We start from the raw sequence: 13382 nt of genomic DNA, 5'->3' as shown, positions 1-13382 counted from the left end.
GGTGGCTGGGATATATATAAACCATATAAACCTACCAACATCCATCGCCATGATTTTTGGAATGACTTATCACGAGAGGAAAAAATTATGTTTTAGTCGCATAACATTGGTTAATGGAAATGCTGTCATTTCGCAATAGTGTATCGACATTCGCAAAAGTTTTGTGCAGATCTGTAATGGAAACGCACCTAGTAATAACACATTATGTAAAGAAAGAATCATGTTTTAAGTACCTTCTGTTGATGCTGCTGGTGCTCCATTAGCTGTTTCTGAAACTGCTCAAGGTTTTGCTGCTGAAGATGCTCGGCCAGCTGATGAAATATCGAATTATTGATGGAATCTGACACCACAGGTCTGAGAGAGACAGTAAGAACACGACTTAAAAAAATAAACAAAACAGGGGACAGCTTTTTCTTGAAAATGGCATAAAAAAACAATAAAAAAAAACATACAACTGAGATGACGTAGCATCTTTCTTAGTATCCTCGCTGTGTTCCGACTCATTCCCGAAATCGAACTGACCCAACAGCTTCTACAACACCACAGAATGGCCAATAAGAAAAGAGAGTTCAACTTCACAACTGATAATGTAATGCAAGGATTACACCTTTTCAGCCAGTAGTGCTCCTAAAAGTCCCTGACCTTGTTAAAGGAGGAGACTCTCTGCTCCAGCGGGTTGAGTGTGTTTGCTGCTGCGGCTGCGGTGAGCTGTGCGGTGAGGGCCTGGAGCTGAACTACCAAACCTGCATCCAGCGCCTGTAGCAGAGAGGGCTGAGGCTTCTGCTGCTGCATCTGCAGGCTCTGGACCAGCTGCTGCAACTACACACACACACACACACACGGGTCAGAAATACAGCTGTGCAGAGAACAGTGTTGTCAGTGGATGAGAAATCTGACCTGCTGGCCCTGAGGACTCTGTAGGATCTGGGCAACCGCTGCCACTGTGTCCGTGTTGGAGATCTGAGACGCCCAGTCGGGGAGACTATGTTGCACTATGTTGGCTGGAGTGGCTGGAGTTGCAGGAGTTCCTTTACGAAGTAGGAGAAAATATACAGATTTAAGAATGCTTTCAAATTTTTTAGGAATACTTACATTTTTAGATAAGGTAGACATGGTGAACATGGAACAACAAGACAAAAACGAGAGAAAATGGATGGAACAGACTTTTAAACCAGTTGTCATGATAAATATTCACCTCAAGGTGTCAGCATAAACTAGATGCTAACAATTCAATCAGAATTTTGAGTGTTAGGGAAACCTTGTGTGATTGACATACTGAAAAAGGAGTTCTGAGTTCCTGAATAGATACGCTTAGCCTCGAAAACCACTCTGAAGCGTTATTTGAGATAGTGTAGGTTTAGTGTGCATTAAGGGCACTGAGATTCGGTGTTTTTAAGAACTGGGACAGTCTTCCTGTTGCGTGCACGCGCTCTCAAGTGGCCAAGGCCGCAAGTCTGGGTATTTGGACAGGCCCATTCTACTGTAGTTTTGTATTACTTGTAATTAGTTTCTTTGTTCTTATTTTATCACATACTGTTTAATTCAATCAGTTTTCGATGATATTAAAACCTTATTTAAAGCAAAAATAACTATAATGTGATATATATTATTATCGTGAAATAAAATATATAATCATATCATAATAAGATTTTGGTCATATAGCCCACCCTAAAAGAGTATATTTCCAGATTGCCAGAATTATTTTTTTTGTGTGTGTGTGTTTTTTGCAACCATTCTCAGACTAATTATTTGGGTTGAAGGGTGGGTAAATGAGCAGGGAGGGGGGCATTATAAGTACACCAAAGAGTCCCTGCATATTTAGACTCTAGCCTGTGCAAATGATTTCTCTGAATGTAAAACCTGTTGCCACAACAGTGCAATGTTCCACAGAGGAGAGGATGCATTAGTGTGTAGTATGCATAGTGTATAACTTACCGGGAGTAGTGCTGTTGACGGGTACAGCACTGCTGGCAGAGACGGGCGTGACACTGGGGGGAGGGAGTCCTGCTGCCATGTCCAGGAGAGGCTGGATGATGTCACTCTTAAAGACACTGTTTTTCTGCCATAGATTGAGCACACGGACAATCTTGCTCTGCAATGCAAACATTGAAACTGGCAAATAAGCCAAATAGTCTAGACAAGAGCTTTACCATTTGATTATAGTGATGCGACAAAAAACACACCTTGTCATCTGTCGGGCAGCGGTAGAGGCTTTGAAACGTGCTAATGATGTTCTTACTAAAGCGTGGAGCAAAAACATCTTTCTCTTGACCAAACTGGTGACGAGACTGCCGTACAATGGAGTCGATGACATACAGACCAGGAACTTTGTACTCTGGCTTGCACTACACACACAAAAGTGAAAGAAGTAATAAATAATGAAAAAGGGTGCAAAGGGTCCAGGCTCAAAATACATCATTTTCATCCTGTTTACAGCCAGCGATTTCCCATGCAATATGTATTACAACCATTAGCTTTATGCACATCAAGAGTAAACCACACCAATCTCTGGGTTTGGAAGCTCTTTTTGTGGGTGAACTGTTGCCAGTAAGAAACTGGATGTGCAAAAGGCATTTTCACATAAGGCTGGCATATACATGGATTTATAAATATCTTGTTTAATGCTAGAAGTCTTTGGTGCTCTTTTGTTGGCAAGTTAATCTCTTTTGTAAGATACTTTTAGTAAGACCTAGAGATATGCTGGATTCATTTCACCAAATGGTGACAAGTTTTCTGCACAAATAATACTTGAAAGTTGCACAAAGAAAATGTTTATGTATGATTAAATAAATGTATGCATAGAGGGTTAAAGTGTTAATGCTATTAATAATCTTTATTTTCCATGTAGGACATTTCATTGTGTATTTTCATAAATATTTTAGGCACACTTGAGCATTTTACAAACTCTGTAGAAACTCTGAATATCTATTCATTTATTTTACATTTGCAAGACAAAAAGAACTGACCTTTTGAACGAATTTCTCCACACTTTGGACCACATGTTTGTAGAACTGAAAGAGATCACAAAAAAGAGAAGCTTAAACTTTAATGTGAAGATTAAGAGACATATTTGCATTATATAAATTGAATGTCCATCTCCAATTCATGCAATTATTCAATGTCCATCTCCAATTCATGCAATTATTCACATTACTTCACAAACATTTAAATCAAGACCCAGAGTTGGACATGTGAGAAAGGACATTAACAAACATGTTCTTCAGTATCTCTGTGACTGTTTCCATAACTCGCCATTGTATAGCTGGGTTAGGTGACATACATAAGTTGAGCGTGAACATTGTTTTTTCTATGTATAGCTATATGCTTCAGGGAACATGTTTTAGATGCTTTTATGCAACATTTTGTTATCATTAGTTCATGATAAATATATATTTTTTAAAAAGAGCAAATGTTCCATTTATTCTCAATTAATAGTTAATGAAAACTATTCAAATACAATTTGATAAATGCTATATAAAAGTAGTTTTTAGGTGAATTTTAGAATTTAACGCAGGACATTTCAAGCAGGGATGAGCGATATGGCAAAAATATATCACGATTTTTTTTCAGGAAAATCACGATTCACAATTTTAATCACGATTCTCTTTCATGTTGGTTTTACTATTTTGCAAGTGACTGAAGCCCAATTTATACTTCTGCGTCGAACTCACGGCGTAGCTACGTCGTAGGCTGTGTGTAGCGCGCGTACCCTTCGGCGTACCCTGACGTGCACCTCTCCAAAAATGTAACAACGCGTCAACTCTACGCGGACTCAAGCGCTGTGATTGGTCTGCTAGGACCGCTCCCTCGGGTTTCACATGCTCCCTCTGCGCGCGTCAACGCAGACAACGACGCAGAAGTATAAATGAAAACCAACGCGTTGCCTACAGTGTAGAGGCTCCGGCGTAGGTCCGATGCAGAAGTATAAATCAGCCTTGAGCATTACAGCCAAACTAACTTCCCTACTTTAAAAACAAAGCCTTACAAGGCTTACAAAATATGAAATAAAAAAAAGAATGGCAGACAATTAGGTCAAAGTGGCGCAAATGAGAATAGGCTACACAACATAATATACAAATGAAATAAACAGTGCTTTATTTTTTCAGCTACAGTAGGTGTATTTAACAGTAGCATTCAAGAAAGAAATTAAATGAACAAATATAAAAATAAAACACTACATAGACATCACTGTATAAATTATACATTGATTCTTATTAAAGCTACTTTTAAAGTTCTCAGTCAAGAGCAGTGATTTTCTCTTTGTGTTTTGTTGTTTTATTAACATTTAAGGATTAGTTCCCCCCAAAATGAAAATTGTCATCATTTACACGGACTTCCTGTTTCGAATGCGCATGCGTCGCGTCTGAACGCGTTGTTGTCTTTGGAGCTCCATCGATTGATTTATAATTCTTGATTTCTCTTTAAACTCACTTACAACGAACATTTTCTATTTTTCCTCACCTCATAGTTACAACGCGGACTGTTGAGCAGACGCATCTCAAGCCTATTAGTGATCCAACGTCGGATACTCTTATAGGTTACTCCTGTGGATCACGGCTGAACGCGTCTTCTCCACACTCACTTACAAACAAACATTTTTTTCGCCTATCGTGCGTCTACTCTACACCTGTACCACTAAAAAGACGGATTATATCCAAGACTTCAGTCATAAATTAGTATTAATATTGATAGCATCACTGGTAGCGTCGTTGCTAACTTAACTTACTGTCCATCTGTTAAAATGGCGAATATATCAGATGTAAGTAGTCTACCTTTTGGTGCAGGTGAGGACACATTTGAGCTACACGCGTTGCAGTCTGAGCTGGAAGCTGTTGAGAAACAGATCCACGACCTTTTAGTGAGAAAAGCCGAGCTGATAGACCGGCGGTTAGCTCTTGAAACATCACGCGCCGATGCACACAAATCAGTGATCAACGTTACTAACCCGCTGACTCCGACCTCGTCTACTCCGTGCGTTACTCAGCATCGGTCACGAGCGTCGAGGCCGCGATCAGCCATGGTCTCGTTTACGCCGGCTCCAACACGCCACCACGAAGCCTGGATATTTCCGCAGCGGAAGACGCGAGTCAGGTCTAGACCAAGAAAACTCTCTCCGACCCTCCCGGTTTTCGAGATATCCACACAAAACCGCTTCTCCCCTCTTCGCGAAACAGAACGCGATGCTGTGATCATCGGTGATTCCATCGTTCGACACGTACAAGCTACGTTAAATAAAAGTAAGGTGCATAGTCACTGCTTTCCTGGTGCTCGTGTTTCTGAAATCGCTGCTCACGTTCCCGAGATTCTGAACGAGCGCGTCGGAACTGTGGTCCTGCACGCGGGAGTGAACGACATCAGGCTGCGACAGACAGAGGTTCTGAAGAAAGACTTCAGGAATCTGATCGATACGGTACGCAGCACATCGCCTGATATAAAGATCATTGTGTCAGGACCGCTTCCCACGTACCGACTAGGTCATGAAAAGTTTAGTAGATTATTCGCGCTAAATGAATGGTTAATGTCATGGTGCAATGAGCAGAAACTGCTCTTTGTAAATAATTGGAATCTGTTTTGGGAGCGTCCTAGGCTTTACCGTGCCGATGGCTTACACCCAAGCAGATTCGGATCGGATCTTCTGTCAGATAACATCTCCAAAATGTTAAATACCTTTTGACTAGTAACCAAAAGTTCAAATCATAGTCTCTGCTGCACCAAATTAACTGATATAAATAGTGTAGAACATTGCATAGAAACTGTGTCTATTCCTCGTTTAGTGAGATCAAATAATAAATCTACTGCAGGATCTAGAAAAAATCTAATTGTTATTAAACCAGAAAATGTTGCTATTAGTAAACAAAAACAATTTCTAAAGCTAGGTCTTCTAAACATTAGATCACTCACACCTAAGGCAGTTATTGTAAATGAAATAGTCACGGATAATAGCTTCGATGTCCTTTGCCTTACTGAAACTTGGCTTAAACCTAATGATTATTTCGGTCTAAATGAGTCTACTCCATCAGGATACTCCTATAAGCACGAACCCCGTCTGATTGGTCGTGGCGGCGGTGTTGCAGCGGTCTATAGAGATATTCTCAATGTTACTCAGAAAACGGGTTATAAGTTTATTTCGTTTGAAATACTTGTACTAAATGTTACGCTCTTAGATGTTAGAAAAAAATCCATATTATCTCTAGCCTTGGCTACCGTATATAGACCGCCTGGGCCTTACGCTGATTTCCTAAAAGAGTTTGCAGATTTTCTCTCAGATCTATTGGTCAATGTAGATAAAGCATTAATTGTTGGAGATTTTAACATACACGTAGATAATCAAAATGATGCGTTAGGGGCTGCGTTTATAGATTTATTAAATTCCTTTGGGGTCAAACAAAACGTCACCGGACCAACTCATCGTCTTAATCACACACTCGATTTAATTATATCATATGGAACCGATCCAATCGATATAGATATCATTCCACAAAGTGATGATGTCACTGACCATTACTTGGTAACTTGCATATTACGTACTGCTGTAATATGTCATGCGGCGCCGCGTTTTCGACCAGGCAGAACAATCCTTCCATCCACCATAGATAATTTCTCGAGTTGCTTGTCTGATCTGTCTCAGCTGCTGCCTGAACCCAAACAAACAGATGAACTAGAAGAACTAACTAGCACTATGAGCACCATTCTCTCTAGAACATTGGATGTTGTTGCACCTGTTAGATTAAAAAAGGTCACAGAGAAAATTAAAGCACCATGGTACAATAATACTACGCATGTTCTAAAGAGAGAAACCCGTAATTTAGAGCGTAAATGGAAACAAACTAATTTAGAGGTCTTTAGAATCGCGTGGAAAGACAGTATGTCACGTTATAAAAAGGCCCTAAAAGCGGCCAGGGCTGAGCATCTCCGCAAACTAATAGAAAACAACCAAAACAATCCTAGGTTTTTATTTAACACCGTGGCTAGACTAACAAATAAACAGACGTCACCCGAACAAAATATCCCGTTACAGTTTAGTAGTAATGATTTCATGAACTTCTTCACTGAGAAAATAGAAAACATCAGAACCACAATTGTAAACGTTCAATCCTCAATCGCACCTTATAATTCAGCCTCAATTTTCCCCCCGCAAGAACAATTACAGTGCTTTACAACTATAGAACAAAAAGAGTTAAATAAACTTATCACTTCATCTAAAACAACAACATGTTTATTAGATCCTATACCAACTAAACTACTGAAAGAAGTGTTACCTGTAGTAGAAGAGCCTCTCCTCAATATTATTAACTCGTCTTTATCTTTAGGTCATGTTCCAAGAACATTTAAACTGGCAGTGATAAAACCTCTCATTAAGAAACCACAATTAGACCCGCATAATCTAGCAAATTATAGACCCATTTCAAATCTACCTTTTATGTCTAAAATACTAGAAAAAGTTGTGTCCGCTCAACTGGGCTCTTTCTTGCAAGAAAATGATATCTATGAAAAGTTTCAGTCAGGATTCAGGCCGCATCATAGCACTGAAACTGCGCTCGTTAAAATCACAAATGATTTACTTTTAGCTTCTGACCAAGGCTGTTTCTCAATACTAGTTTTACTTGATCTAAGTGCTGCGTTCGATACTATAGATCATACAATACTCTTAGATCGACTACAAAATTATACTGGTGTTCAAGGACAAGCATTAAGCTGGTTTAGATCATACTTATCAGACCGCTACCATTTTGTCTATTTAAATGGAGAAAAATCGATCATAATTCCAGTAAACTATGGAGTGCCGCAGGGATCTGTGTTGGACCCTCTATTATTCTCAATATATATGATGCCACTTGGAAATATTATAAGGAAACATGGAATTAGTTTCCATTGTTATGCTGATGACACTCAAATATATATTTCATCACGGCCGGATGAAAACGCTAAATTATCCAAATTGACAGAGTGTGTTAAAGATATAAAAGATTGGATGACGCGTAATTTTCTATTATTAAATCCAGACAAGACAGAGGTAATACTTATCGGTTCAAAAAAACGCCCACAGAACCTCTCACAATACAACTTTGACATCGTAGGATGTCCTGTTACTTTATCCTCTACAGTAAAAGACCTGGGTGTTATACTCGATTGTAACCTGTCTTTTGAAAATCATATTTCGTATGTTACAAAAACAGCCTTTTTCCACCTTAGAAACATTGCTAAGCTACGTAATATGCTATCAGTTTCTGATGCAGAAAAGTTAGTTCATGCATTCATGACCTCGAGACTAGATTACTGTAATGCTTTATTAGCCGGTTGTCCTGCATCCTCAATAAACAAGCTACAGTTAGTCCAAAATGCAGCCGCTAGAGTTCTTACTAGATCAAGAAAATATGATCATATAACACCGATTTTATCATCACTACATTGGTTACCTATAAAGTTCCGTATTAATTACAAGGTATTGCTACTGACTTATAAAGCCCTAAACGGCTTAGCTCCAGTCTATTTAACGGATCTTCTATCACCCTATAATCCATCGCGCTCTTTAAGATCAATAAATTCAAGGCTTTTGGTCATACCTAGGATATCCAGATCCACCAAAGGAGGGAGAGCATTTTCACATTTGGCTCCAAAACTCTGGAATAGCCTTCCTGATGCTGTTCGTTGCTCGGACTCACTCTCCCAGTTTAAAACTAGATTAAAGACGCATCTTTTCAGCCAGGCATTCATATAATATTGTTAATCTCACAGTTTCAAACTACAATCCGGCCTCTAGTTCATAAATGCCAGAGGAGAACTGGCCCCCGACTGAGCCTGGGTTCTCCCAAGGTTTTTTTTTCTCCATTAGGTCACCTGATGGAGTTTTAGGACACCATTAGGCCGCTTGATGGAGTTTTTTCGGTTCCTTGCCACTGTTGCCTTTGGCTTGCTCAGTTGGGGATATTTTGGGGATATTTAATTTTATTCTATCAATCAATAAATTCCACTAGAAACAAACTTTGTTGTATTATTTTATTTTAATACTGTGAAGCTGCTTTGATACAATCTGTATTGTGAAAAGCGCTATACAAATATACTTGATTTGATTTGATTTGATTTACTCTCTCAAGATGTTTCAAACCTGATTAAGTTTCTTTCTTCTGTTGAAAACAAAAGTTATTTTGAAGAATGTGGGTAACCAACCAGTTGCTGGTCCCCAGTGACTTATATTTTTTCCTATGGAGGTCGATGGGGACCAGCAACAGTTTGGATAGCCACATTCTTCAAAATATTATTTTCTTTTTTTGTTCAGCACAAGAGAGAAATGAATACAGGTTTGGAACAACATTAGAGAGTAAATAATGAACGAATTTTAATTTTTGGGTGAACTATCCCTTTAAGGACAAGTGGCAGCATGTTTACTATTGGGCTACTGTCTCTTTAAGACCGGCGCATCTAATGGACACGCACCCTATTTTCTCTCATATGTGTGCTTTCACTTTAGACACAAGTTAACCAACTGTGTTTATGTAAACCTTGTGTGTATTTGACAGTATTAGAGCAAAAAGACTTGAAAGATAACTTAGTCCAGTAATCAGGCGCTGTTTGACGTTTATAAGCATGTTAGTTAGAACAGCGCAACAGCACGCGAATGAAATGTTTAACCGGCAAATCTCTAATGCACAGGCAAATAATAAACTTTTATGAACTGCAGTGTCCCGTCCCGTGAGTGTAACTCTACCGCTGCGTTAACATGTGATGTGTGAATGTACGTCGCCTTGAGTATGTTGAGGAGGCGGCGCCAGAACTGCAACTGATAGAATGCACTGTAGCACGAATAGGCCTGTCGCGATAATTAAATAACCGTCTGATCGCGATTATTTGATCTAACCGCGATTGTTTCAGACAACCGCGATTATTGCGCTCTTTTATAGGCCTACGGCACAAGGGGGAGTCATGGACCAAAATAAACAGACAAGCACTAATTACGTTTTCCAGCAATATATTCAAAGTCATCTGAAGCCATTCCATAGCTTAATGTGAGGGACAGATGATCAATGAACTGTTCAGGGCTCTAGAGTGCGACCAATTTTTGTAAGGGTGCGACTAAAATTTTTCCTAGGTCGCACCGGTGCATCTAACGTCCTCGCATCCGCTGCCTCTCCACGAACTAAGCGTATGTTCTCCTTTGACGAAACTCACACTTTTCTCTCACGCGGCGCCACAGCTCGCACAAAACGACAGCCCTGCTTAATGAGTGACGACGGAGGAAAGAATTAAACATTCAAACGTAGCCTGGTTACACTTAAGGTCTGTTATATTAGTCTGATTTTATTTTAAATTTCGGCTTCCAAAGATTATTAAAAAATAATATATTGAGGTAAAACCATTAAAAACTATCTAACTAAGCGCAACTTCTTCCCTTCGCAGCATTACGCTGTCATTTCTCCCTAAAACAAACTTAACGACAGAATCAGCACGATCGGTGAATGTTGTAAAATGCAGTCTAACTACTGTAGCTAAATTGCGGGACGCGTTTAATAATTAAAAGAGCTATTAAAAACACAAAAATCAGCGCAAGAGATGCTGTTCGCAAGACGGCGCGCGCTCCGAAACAGACCGAGACAAGCAAATTATACTTTCGGTTTCATGTGCGCGTCTAAACGATCAATTGTACACAAAAGTGTGTCAAAATTACCGGCTTGGAGATTAACTAAAAACAGTTTATGTCTTAAATGGACGTAGTTATGGAAATAGTTGGGAGAATATGGTGCATCAGTCGCCTATTAGATCTGCACTCGGTCTTAAAGGGGCCGCAGTCTAATACAATAATAAACATGCGGACGATTGCGCCATTACTGCCAATCAAACAACAAGAGAAAAATCACTCACAGCTCTTGAAAGAATAACTTCAGCTTTAACAAGCATTAATAGCCTATATTTATGATAAGTTGTACAGTGTTATTTTACATTTTATTACTTTATTAGATTTCTTTTTAGACCATGCCTGAACAGTAATGTTAGTAGGCCTTCCTGAAATTAAAGCACTGTGTAGGCCTATATAATGTGTATCTTTGTTTAATGGTTTATCTTTTGTTTATCTATTGTTTATCTTTGTTTATTATATATATAAAACAAAAAGTACCATAAGAATACAGTTAAAGTACCGGATCGATAAGCAGTATTGGTAAGAATAGGAATACCATTAATAATTATGCTTCAAATAAAAAAAAAAAAAAGTATTTACCTACACCTTCTTGTTTAAAATCATTTACATAATATATATGAATATGTATAGAGCGTGATAAAAAAGTGACCTTGAAATTGTGGCGTTAAAGGTGATGCGAGCCGAGGAAAAATTTGGGTGCACCCAAATTTTGTGCTGGTGCACCTAAATAAAAAAGTTAGGCACACCAGTGCAACCAAGGCAAAAAGTTAGTATGGAGCCCTGCTGTTGGACTGATATACACTAGGATATGTGCCCTCGACATTTCTTCGCTTTGTGCCGTGAACTTTTAAATGCGCACTTGTGCAGTGCTGCGCACTGTGACTCCATGTTGCATTAAGCACATCATTCTGCACCCGCGATGCGCATACGCGCTTTGTTCCGCTCTGTTTTGAAGCGTATCATATTATCATGGTTTGTGCACATTTGTTTTTATTAACATGTTTAGATTTTATTAAATTACTGTGCAGATGTTTTCAAAAATTACTTTTTGCTGCTGATTTATACACTCACTAAGTTTAATAAACAAATTGTCATAGCTATTGAATATATTTATTTAATATTTAAAGGTGTTAACTGTAATCTTACACTGCAAAATGATAACTTACAAAGGATTAAATTCATCACAATTATTTAATGAATGAAGCACAAAGCCCTAAAACAGACAATTAATCGGCATAATCGCCAAAGCCCTAAAACTGACAATTAATCGGCATAACCGCAATTATTTTTTAGACAATTAATCGTCAGCCAAATTTCATAATCGTGACAGGCCTAAGCACGAAACAACGATATTTCTTCAAAAGCAGATCGTGGAGGCATTTTAATCGTCCACGATCAAAAACCGTGATACACCCCTAATTTCAAGGTATTAAAGGGATAGTTCACCCAAAAATGAAAATTCTGTCATCATTTACTCACCCTCAAGTTGTTCCAAACCTGTATGAGTTTCTTTGTTCTGCTGAACACAAAGGAAGATATTTGGAAGAATGTTTGTAATCAAACAGATCTCGGTCCCCATTGACTTCCATAGTAGGAAAAAAATATACTATGGTAGTCAATGGGGACCGAGATCTGTTTGGTTACAAACATTCTTCCAAATATCTTCCTTTGTGTTCAGCAGAACAAAGAAACTCATACAGGTTTGGAACAACTTGAGGGTGAGTAAATTTTCATTTTGGGTGAACTATCCCTTTAAGATAATGTTTCCAACATATAAGATCTCTGATACTCTCATGCCTGAATTTCATTTTTGACAATTTTGTGCGTTTCTGATCGTGCAATAATCCAATGAAAAGCACTCAGTTTGGTACTCACAAGCTGTTTGAGAGGCGGCTTTATTGTATGTGTGTGCGCTCTGGTATGAGTGCACAGAAAACTGTCTCTCAGAGAGTGTACGAGTACCAGTATTTTCATGGATTATAGTCATGCATATGATAAACTTTAGTAACACTGCAACACTGGCCCAAATAGGCAGGTGAAAATTCTCTCTCGAAACACAAGAGAAAGTCTTGTATCGCAGCGTTCAGCTGGCTTGTACAGACGATGTGGTGATGTGAAGTAATGTGCGCATTTTGAAAGATAAACTTTTATGTCAGACCCAGGGGGATCCATAACAGAATAAAAAACACAGAGTAAAAACATAAAAATACAAAGAATACAAAGCCTTCCACAATGTTCAGTGTCTAACATACAGACATGTTTGCCAATGGTTCCACAGTCTAGAAGAAAATCTGACAGAACTTCGTATAGGGTTTGCCAAAACAGCGATTCAGTCATTTTCTGACTCAGAAACCCTACACAAATCTATACATCAGGTTACATAAAACTGCAGAGCAGGTAGGTACCCCGACACTGACAAACATATGGCTTGCACTGGAGCTTCTTGGAGCTCTCAGCAGCAGCCTCATGCTGTCATTATAAGCCACTATGAGTTTTCTAATGCTGCCTTGCTTATAACGACACCACAGGTAGGCAGTATAAGGTGTACAATAAGCTATAAAAAGATCTTCACAGGTACAGAGCACATGCTAAACTTACGACACAGCATGTTCGCTTGAGCATACAGCTTCCGACGCTGCCTATAGATATCCTTATCATCAGACAGGTCATTTGCAATAATATGGCCCAAATATGTGATCTCTCTGCACACCTCAAGTGCAATGCCAGACTGATAGAAAATAAGAAAAAA

At 38.9% G+C, this 13382-nt stretch overlaps 1 protein-coding gene across 3 annotated transcripts in view; it reads right to left on the bottom strand.

Moving 5' to 3' along the window:
• Window positions 1-13382, bottom strand: part of scaf8 (SR-related CTD-associated factor 8) — a 51099-nt gene that overhangs the window by 8772 nt on the left and 28945 nt on the right. For all 3 annotated transcript variants that reach the window (XM_084096047.1, XM_084096048.1, XM_084096049.1), the window contains 7 exons: window positions 2967-3011; window positions 2184-2345; window positions 1936-2092; window positions 898-1028; window positions 643-819; window positions 453-532; window positions 234-354 (listed from right to left, as the gene is read on the bottom strand). In XM_084096047.1, the coding sequence (XP_083952173.1) occupies window positions 234-354; window positions 453-532; window positions 643-819; window positions 898-1028; window positions 1936-2092; window positions 2184-2345; window positions 2967-3011 (873 nt within the window). The remainder of the gene's footprint in view (window positions 1-233; window positions 355-452; window positions 533-642; window positions 820-897; window positions 1029-1935; window positions 2093-2183; window positions 2346-2966; window positions 3012-13382) is intronic.

This window comes from Abramis brama (genome assembly GCF_963993115.1).
Source record: "Abramis brama genome assembly, chromosome: 21".
Classification (NCBI taxonomy): domain Eukaryota; kingdom Metazoa; phylum Chordata; class Actinopteri; order Cypriniformes; family Leuciscidae; genus Abramis; species Abramis brama.
This window is presented reverse-complemented; position numbering and strand designations above follow the sequence as displayed.